Below are 9972 nucleotides of genomic sequence, written 5' to 3'. Positions count from 1 at the left end.
CCCGGAGCCGCCTCTGAGCACTTTTCCCGGGGGAAAAAAGACAACAAAATCCAAGTGGTGCGGAGGTCCCGGCGGGAGGTTACCTGCTCTGCTGCTGGGGGCTGGCTGCGGCACCAAACTCGCCTTGGTCTGGTCGTCGGGACTCGTTTTGTTTAGTTCTTGTCCTGGGAGGAAACACCAGTTAAAAAGAAAGCAAAGCGCCATGGAGAATGGCCCGACTCGCCCGAGAGCGGAGCCGGCCGCCGCGCTGGCACCCGGGACCCCCGGGGGAGGGACCCCTCGGGGGCATGGCTGCGAAATAAAACCCCGGGGAGAGGCTGGGGGATTTAGCCGTGGGAGTCAGGACCCCTCCCCAGGGGCCTCCTGCTCCCGCCGGAGGAGAGGGGCCGGGCACCGCACGCCCCTCCGGGGGGGCGGCCGCCCTATATATTGCAAAGCGGCTCGGGACCGACCTCCCCATCGCCGGGAGCTGCCGCGGCGCCTGCCCCCCCCTTCCCCTTCCCCTCCCTCTTCCCCCCTTCCCCTCCCCTCGGGGGGGCTCTTTCTCCCGCCGCCGCCCCCCCCATCCTCCCAGGGGAGGAAGGCGAGGGCCGTATATGAACGCGGCCGGCTTTCCCTGCCTGCGAGGCATGTGCACGCTGCCGGCGCCCAGCCCCGCCGCCGCGGCCAGCCCCGGCTCCCCCGGGCCGCCCCGGCGGTCTCCCCCCGCCGGCCAGGCGCCGCCGGTGAAGCCGGAGCCGCGGGGCGGTGGGGGCAGCCCCCCGCCGCTGCCGCCCCCCGAGGAGCCGCCGCCCCCCGCCGGGGGCCGCCGGAGGAAGCGGCCGGTGCAGCGGGGCAAACCCCCCTACTCCTACATCGCCCTCATCGCCATGGCCATCGCCAACGCCGCCGAGAGGAAGCTCACCTTGGGGGGCATCTACAAGTTCATCACCGAGCGTTTCCCCTTCTACCGGGAGAACCCCAAGAAGTGGCAGAACAGCATCCGCCATAACCTCACCCTCAACGACTGCTTCGTCAAGATCCCCCGGGAACCCGGCCATCCCGGGAAGGGCAACTACTGGACGCTGGACCCGGCTGCCGAGGACATGTTTGACAACGGGAGCTTCCTGCGCCGGAGGAAGCGCTTCAAGCGCACCGACATCACCACCTACCCCGGCTACATGCAAAACTCCAGCGCCTTCACGCCCCCGCCCGCTGGCCGCCCCGCAGCACCAACAGCACCCTACCCCAACACCCTCTGCTCGCCCAGCTACGGCCCCCAGCTCTCTGGCACCGTCTTCCACCCCTATGCAGCTGGGACAGCACCGCCGGCACAGCATCCCAGGATGTTCAGCATCGACAGCCTCATCAGTGGGCAGCAGGCCCTGCAGCCCTCGCCACCCGCCGAGCTGGGCCACCCATCGCTGGGCTTGCCCGGAACCGAGCTGGCTCCCGCCTGCTCTGCCGGCAGCTCCGAGCCCCCCTGCTTCCAAGTGCAGCCCGTCAGCCCCAGCTTGTTGGGCCGGGCTGGCCCCAACACCCTGGCTTACCCCTATGCTGCCTCGCCCCCCCAGCTGCCCGTGGCTCAGGGCAGCTACTCGCCTGGCAGCCCACAGCTCTATGGGGCTCCCAACAGACTGGCCCTGCCAGCCATGCGGCCTCCTGCCTGCGCAGAGCATGGCGAGCAGCTCCTGGGGCTCTCCGCGTCGCCCCTCGGCCAGTTCGGCTCCAGCAACGCCTACATGAGGCAGCCCAATTTTCCTGCCGGCCTGGAGCGGTACATGTGATGGGGTCGGGGGGGGCTTGGCTGGACATCCCCAGGCTTCCACGAGCATCTCTGGACATGCGGACTTCTCCCCGCTGTGCTGATCGGCTGGGGTGGGGTCGGGAGTCTCCAGCCTCTGGCTGTGTGCGGACACGCACCTGTGGGGGTACCTAACTCCTCTCTTTCTCAGCTTATTTTTAACTGGAGGCAAGGCGATCTATTTTTCTGCCCCATCCCCTCCTGGAAAAGGTGCTCTCTGGCTACATCTGCCAGGCAGGGCTCCCCGCACCCGGGGGGTGTGCCTTCTGCACAGCCTGACCCTGGGGATGCCGTCTGCGGCAGGGCACCCTGAGCACCCCAGGGCATGCCCGGGGTGAGGAGGAGCACACCCAGGAGGTGGGTGCGTGGTGTACTGTGCAGCAACCCAGAGAGCAGGAACTGTCCTGCAAATGGGCTTTCTCCTCTCTTCCCTGTGTGCCTCCTCTGTAACTGGAATGAGAGTCACCAAAAAAAACCCCCACTAAACCAATTCACTGGATTTTAAATGAATATTTAAGATGTTTATCATTTCCTTCCTCTGTAGGAAAAAACCCACCACCCTGACTACTTCTTTTTACTATTTTTAAAAATAACTTCTATTGTTAGAAAGGACTTTTTTAAAATAAAGCTTTTTCTTCCAACATGTCCAGTGCTGCCGTTCCTCTGGCTCTGGCCGGACCTTGGCGAGAGGAAATTATCAGTCTCGTAACCAGTGGGAGACAGACTCGTGCTGCTGTTGTGGCACTGCCACGTCTTACATTTTTAGTGACACTCTCTAAAGCTGTCTATTTTATTATGATTTTTTAAAAAACGAATGGTAACTAACCACTGCCGAGCCGTGTGAAGGCTGCAATAAGTTCTCCGTCACCTGCAAGGTTTGCCCACGCAGCTCTTACTGGACTCGATGGTTTCCATTTGCGCAGCAGGGAACGCGTCTTCCCTCCAAGGAATCCCTTGCAGGTGAAATTCTGATTTAGCACGCCAAATTACGAGATCGTAGCTTTCCTTCCTAGCAACAAAATCAATTAAAATTCCAACCTGTTCACTGGCCAGGCTGCTGCTCTTTCTTTACAGGACTGCCAGCCAGAGCATCTCGCCAGGTTTGAAGGCAGAATTCCCCGTCCCTGGATTTAGTGTTTTTTAATTTAAACATCCTCTGGGTAAAAGTGACAAGCTAGGATTTCTTTCCTGTTTTTCAAGGGTGTCCTCTGAAGCAGAGCAGTTTCTTGTAGTCCCTATTGCACCTTCCTCCTGCTTAAGGAGGAGTTTGATGTCAGTTGAGCTTTGGTGCAAAACTGAGCATCTCGTTCCCCGGCTGCTGGTCATGACCGAAAGCTGGGCATACAGGCAGGTACCCAAGGAGCCAACTTTTGCCCACAGCTTGGGAGCTTGTGGCTTTTCATTCTTTTATCCCATGTGCTCCGTAGAAACTGAGAGTGGGGTTAGTGTGAGAGGGGAGGGAAGAAAATACTTTTTTCCTCTTGACCTCCTTAAAATTGCAGCTTCATCTGCCTCTAAAACCGGGCCTGGCTCTGGTCTGCTGCCTTCGGCTGAGCCGCTGGGCTCTGGGTCTCCTCTCTGGTCCCTCCATCTTCACCTTTTCAGCTTTGACACCGGTCCCAGCAGCAGCTTCTGTGCTTTTCCCTTGGTGATAGCCCTGCTCCGAAAGGGCATTGTGAAAAAACTTACCCCTTAAAATACATTGGCTCTCTGCAGAAGATATCTGTAGACAGAGATCTTCTATCTAATGAAAGTTTGCAAAGTGCCATTCCTGTTCATAACATACCGTCTGTATAGATGGACTGGGGGGATGCTGAAATGATTGCTTGCAAGGACAGTCAGTAGAAAGGACACTTGTCATAGCTCACATTCATTCCCAGGGCCTGGTCCTGCAATGTTTTGCAAACAAAAGCACTTTTGAAGTCTTGCCTAAGTATCCAGTGGGTCAGAGCCAGACATGTGCCCGAAGCGCTGGGTCTGCCGGCTTCCCTCCAGCATCACCGGGCGCCAGGCTGGGACTCTGCTGGGTTTGCACTGTGAGCAGGAGGGTTGCTGAGGTAGGGGAGAACCAAGTACCGGCATGAAAGGAAAACAATGTTGGGTGGAGGGGGTGGGCAGGAGATGCTGTGGTTCTGCCTGGGTGGCCGAGCCAGGACATGTCAGACCAGGCTGAGCCTGCTTCTCCCCAGTCACCCTGGAGCCCTGCAGGAGTGGGGAGCTGGTGTCGGAAAGGGCTTTCCAAGTTCCTGGCATCTCTGGGTGTTAACTCAAGTGCTGGTGGAGCCAGGGGGGCTCAGGGTGCTTGAAGGGCTGGGCTGTGGCTTGCTCCTGTCCCCCAGCTGCCTACGCCCTCCTGCCACGGGGCTCTCTGGAGAGCAGCACCCAGCTCCAGATCTTAGGGGGGGTGTCTACAGGAGACCCGTCCCACCCCTGTACCTGTGCAAGAGGGGTCTCTTCAGCCAAGGGGGCTCTGGTGTGAAGCAAGAGTCACCATACTGGACTGGATCCCTGAAAACCTGGCTTGGAGAGAGCAGATGACCCTATCCTGGTGTGTTGGGACAAACCCTGGGGCGCAGTGTTGGGTTGCACATCTTCCCAGGGTCCTGTATCTCCCCGTCTGCCAGACAGCCCCAGCCCAGAGCCCCCTGCAAGCGGCAATAAACTACCCTCACTACAGTGAGGCCTTACGCTGCCAAACAAGCTGGAAAGCATGGGGAACAGACCCCTTTTCTTCTTTTTCCTGTAGATATTAATCCTCACACGCATAAACCTCTGGCAACTTGTATTGTGATTGTCATTAAACTAATGCCTTAAGGGTGTCTTCTTGGTTAACTTAATGTATCCCAACCAGGCTTTTAAGCTTTCATTTCAAAGCTTTGTTTACAGTTAGGGTGAATCTAGCAAATGAGTAGGATTAAAGTGTCATGTAAAGCATGAGCCTCGCTGGGACAGAGTAGTTTTAAGCTTTGTAAAGTTTATACCTGAGCCCTTCATCTGTTTTAGTGTCTTTTCGATGTCCCTGTTTAGTGAATAAGAAGGATTTGAATGAAACAGGAGTAATTATCACCCAGATTTCAGTTGTGAAACCAAGTCTCCTTTGAAATCCTCCCCTCTTTATTTAGGGAGTTTAGGGAATATTAAGTAATGACGGTCATAACTATCTCGATCTTGCTCACACAAAAGCCAGAGGCAAAACTTTCTTTGCTCTCCGAGACTGTGGAATGAACGTCATCCTTTAGGGTGATGGCAAGAGGTCCTGTGGACATCTCGCAGTGGGGAGAGCCCTATCTTGGGCCCGCGAGACGCAGGGAAGGGGGGTTGGAGTTGATCCCGAGCACCAAAGAGATTTGAGTGGCGATCTGGGCTATCGCCAAGACAGTCTGACTTCTCAGGGAACAGCCCTTTGCAAATCAGGCTGAATTCAGATCTCTCAAGCTGCACGTTCAGAAACAAATAACCAAAATGAGCTGCCGCTTTGAACAAGATCCTTGTTTTCCTCTGGGAGATACTGGCTGCCCAGGGAAGACCAACCGAGGTGCCACATCTGTCTCTGTACAACAAGGGTGTTTCATGCTTGTACCACCTTCCTACAGCTTCCCCACAGGTTAAAACAAGCAATAAGAAATGCTCTTTCCAGCTGATATTCCCAAGCTATAAATAGTGTTTTCTATCTGGTTGCAAACAAACACAGCATTAGCTGAAATTTTAGTCAAAGCACATTTCCTGAAGAACTTGTTGGTCTCTCTGGTAGTGTTAGACTTTGTCTGGATGCTGTCAGCTGTCCACTGGCAGTCCCAGTGTTGGAAATTTTATACCATAACTAGCTTTTATTCTATGCAATGCTTTGCCCTTTGCAAATACACGGCTTGAAGACAGTCAGTGGTGTCTCTTTGAGGTCAAGATTGAGTCGGTAAAGTCAGCCCGTGATGGGGACATGGGCAGTGGGTGCAGTGAGACGCGCTGAGATTGGCTTTGCCAGCTGATAATGAGTTTTTAACAAATTAGCATCCGGGATTCAGCACTGCCCGAGCACTGAGCTACATCTCGGGGTCTTGGGGGTCTGTCACCACCTCTGCTACGTTATATTTGGGTCCTTTATATTTGGGTCCTTCATATTCGGGCAGGAGCGGGTGATGCAGCCGCTGTGTTTGAACAGGGCCAGAGCAACACTGCCCTGACCTCCGCCGCTTTACCCCGCGGGTGTAACGCCCCAGCGTGGGGGGGGGTGACGGAGGGGGAGGTGGCCCGGGGGTGCTAGGCGCCGTGCTCAGGCCAACACTGACCTCCAGTGGAAAGCCCTGGGAAGCCGCTCCCGGCCCCCCGCCACGGGCCCAGGGACCGGGGGGGGCTCAGCATGTACAGGCAGCATCCCGGCCTTTGGGGTCTGTCTTGTTCACGGCTGCGTGGGGAAGGGCAGGACATCGTGGAGGTTTGGGGTATGGTCAGGATGAGAACGGGGTGAGGCTCGTCCAGGGAGGGTCATTAAACACAGTGGGCTGGATGCAATCTCCAGGCTGGGAAATCCCTAGAACACCAATTACTGACTCTGGGAAGATTTCAGAGAGGAAGGTTTTCTCTGGCTGTACCCTCTTTTACTCTTTTCCTAAGCATCCGCAGCAGGCCATCACTGGGGACAGGATACAAGGCTGGATGGCGCTGGCTGTCCCCCTGCAGCTCTTCTCCCTAGAGTGAAAATAGGGAAGCAAGTGGAAGCACAGTAAGAATCTGGGCCCTTGATCGAAGGTGAGGGGGCAGTGGTGAAGGAGCACTTTGCAGCAGCCAGCCTCGTTGGCAGCCTGACTTTGTGTTTGAAATGTGCTACATGGTGTATGTGAATGGCAGAGCTGGGGGCTGGACGGACTCTTACCGCACCCGAGAGGCAAGGCTGTGCTTAGGCAGCAAAGCGGCAGAGCCTGAGCATTAGCAGCGTAACACCTGCAAGCTCTTGGGAGAGCATCCAAGGTCCATTCATTTCATGATCTGTGTACTGGGACTGCTGAAGTGGTTACACTGCAACAGTTGGTTTTATGCATGTATTGAATCAACTGTGCCATCTCAACGCCAACAAGCAGCCCTGGCTCGTGGCACCTCGGGGTGCTGCATGGAGGAAGGATGCACCTGAACCAGTTATGTACGCGCCTGGGGAAAGTTTATTTCCCATTTGCATCGGCTCTGCTGAGTCAAAGGAAGCAGTGTACGGCATCTGCGGAGAATGGGCCCAACTGTCTCAGACATTTTGGGTGCTTTTCATCTGCACCACAGGCATCTCTACTCAGTTTTAAAACCCCTTCTGCTAACCGGGTGTTGGAAACCAGACCCAGCCTGTAGATCCATTTTCAGGAGGCTTCAAGCAGCCTAACCTGGCTGGAGAAAATACATGTCAAAAAGCACAAAATTGTCCAAGTGCACTGTCACTGGCCGTCCTGGCTCTTTGCTCAGAGCAGGCCATGGGTTTCAGCAGAGGAATTAATTCACCAATGCAGGTCAGGCCAACCCAGGTCTTGGTTATATCCTTCTCAGATGTTCCCCGCTTGAAAGACAAGAGACTGAGTAACACTAAGGGGACTCTTCTGCGCCACATTATTTTCAGTTTCAAAAAGGTGCTTCACATGGAGCTGTAACTCCTCTGAGCATCCCATCCAGCACTCGTCCACAACAGAGATGTGTTTACCAGTGGGAAAACAGGAGGCTGCTGAACCAATCCAATCATTTGGAGTCTTTACCCTCAAGAAATCACAAGTTTTGCCATGCCAAAGACACGATTAGGGAACATTTTCCTGCCAGACCCCAAATGCATCCCAACACAGCTACATGTTCCCTACATTGTATGGAGATGGCAAAACTGGCCACTTGGCCAAGGTGCTCCCTTCACGTCACCATGGAAGTGATGGAAGTGGAGTATGGTTTTGCCTCCTGCACCATAGCTAGCACCCACGAGGTGGCAGCCAGGTGACACCCTGGCCAAGATCCTGCAGCCCACCCTCAGCTCTCCTGCCCAGACCCCACCAGCCGCAGTGCAGACCCTCTCCAAGCAACATTTACTCCTCGCTGGTTACTTATTGTTAGGTTTTCTGCAGTGTTGGTTTAAGCGCATATCCATCTTCCCCCAGCTCGAAGCCCTTTCTTTCCAGGCTGTCTGCTGCTTGGGTTCTCCCCGAGCTGATGCTTACCCTCTAAGTATAATTGCAAAACAAAGTAGTTTCAGAATAGCATGCAATAGTGGCTAATTATTTGGAACAATTATACATAACAAAGACAGAGCCAAGCAGCAAGAGGGCTTAATTGTCTGGCCAAGCATGAAATAGCACAGGATTATCGCTAACAGGGGGAGGGGAGGTAACGGAGGAGAATTGCCCCATAGAATAGCCAAGAATCCAGGCTGCTCGGGAAGGCAAAGTTTATTGAAGAACTTGAAAATTCCCCTTTGAAGCATCTTCTGAGATGCCAGAGAAGACATGAAAAGGATAATGACCCAGAATACGGGCTTAAGGCACAAATCCCCGCACTGACAGACTCCAGGCCTACAGACGCTTAAGCACATGCTTAAATTTTAAGCACATGAATAGTCCCCTTTGACGGCTCATGTGCTTAGAGTTAAGCTCAGGCATAAGTGTTTGTAGGATCGGAGCCCAGATTTTTATTACAACTAGGCTCTTCTCAGTAATGACAGGAAATAAGAGACCTATAAAGCACACAAGCTCCTAGGACAATGCCATGAAGCCCTTCGCTCCACGTGAGTGGCGAGCACCTGCGATAAACCATGGGGACATCCACGCCTTCCCTCCCTGCCATGGAGCAGGGGGAACAACAACTGTGCTGGTGGTGAGAGCAGCATCTCCAAGACATGGGTTAAGAGTCAGGCCTGAGAGCCCACAGGTGTGGGGGAGAAGGTGAGGAAGGTGCAAAATGGAAACAGGATCGCTGCTAAAAGCAAAAAAGTGCTGCAGATGTTGCTGGGGTTGAGCTTTGCTTGGGAGCACCAGAGAGCAGCATCTTGGGGAGCTTCTGAGATGGTGGGAAAAGTGGGAATAATCTTCATTAAAAAAAGCGAAGAAAATATAAAAAACCTCTATAGAATATGAGCAAATCAATGCAATAGCAGCTCTTCTCCAAATATTCTTCACGTAAGCATGCACCTGCTTTTTCTGCAGAATAAGGTTTCTCTCATGTGAGATCTTCCCTGCTCTATCTCCATCTCTGAAGTTTTTTTGCGAGGCTTCCCGTTTTTACAAGACAGCTGCCTGCTGAGCACTAGCACTTGTCCCTCTGCTTGGACCTAGATCACTGTTTTTCAATGATCTTTAGGGCTGGAAGGCTTTGTTTTTATTAGTGGGACAACAGCCTTGTGCTGGTGACTGCAGATGTGCTATTCACTGGTAGCGATAGTGGTAGAAAGAAAAAATGTGGAAGGTGTGGGATATGGATACTGTGGGCTCTGGTGGGCTGACTCTGACCACAGGAGGGTACAAGACCTATGGTACCTGCTGTCCCATGTGCTCCCACATCGCATGTCGCAGACCTACAGCCATGCCTGAAGGTTTGGATTAAGGTGCCCATGACAGCAGCAGCGTATGAGAGCAGTCCAGCCTGGGAATTTAGCCATGAAGGAGATTTTTCCTTAGGAAAAAATAGGTGGACATGTGCATCTGCCCCATGGGAGGCCAGACCCACATCCCCACTGCTGGGCTGTACCCTGCACACCCGTATCAGCCCCCCAGGGGCTCTGCAGGGCTGTGCTCCACAGGGTGGGAGCTGCTGGTGGAGGAGGTGACCCTGCCACTGCCTCCATTAGTGCACCTGGGCCCCCGCCTATGGCTCAGGCACTGGCATCCATAGGTCCAGGACTGCTGCTAGCAGCCACTGGAGGGCATTACACGATATATACAGCCTTCTTATCCTGCGATATGTGCAGCCTCCTTACCTTTCTGAGAGGCAGACGTGGTAGAGACCATGTGCTATGGAAACACCCACATTGCCTTCTCCTCCTTTACATCCCAACTCCCATACCAGGGGTCTGGACAGCTGACATTGCCTATGGGGAAGGGACAGGGCAACGCATGCCAGTGTGAGCTGGGATAGCCCTCAAGCACTCGCGACCTTCCCGAGCCACCCAGATGCCTCGGCGCATCGCCAGCCCACCGCAACGTGCCTGTGCAGCAGCCTGGAGCAGCAGGGCATGGATGGAGGAT

The 9972-nt window shown here is 54.5% G+C and overlaps 1 protein-coding gene across 1 annotated transcript; it reads left to right on the top strand.

The window, feature by feature from the left end:
* Positions 1-596: 596 nt before the first annotated feature.
* On the top strand, positions 597-1766 carry FOXE3 (forkhead box E3). Its single transcript, XM_076338229.1, has one exon. It carries the CDS (start codon positions 597-599, stop codon positions 1764-1766), a length of 1170 nt encoding a protein of 389 aa, XP_076194344.1.
* Positions 1767-9972: the final 8206 nt, after the last annotated feature.

This window comes from Aptenodytes patagonicus, chromosome 5 (assembly GCF_965638725.1).
Source record: "Aptenodytes patagonicus chromosome 5, bAptPat1.pri.cur, whole genome shotgun sequence".
NCBI lineage: Eukaryota > Metazoa > Chordata > Aves > Sphenisciformes > Spheniscidae > Aptenodytes > Aptenodytes patagonicus.
The sequence above is the reverse complement of the archived record's forward strand: the minus strand, read 5'-3'. Positions and strand labels throughout refer to the sequence as shown.

Coding starts and splice junctions, on each gene's coding strand:
- FOXE3 (XM_076338229.1), top strand. CDS start 597: ATGAACGCGGCCGGCTTTCCCTGCCTGCGAGGCATGTGCACGCTGCCG.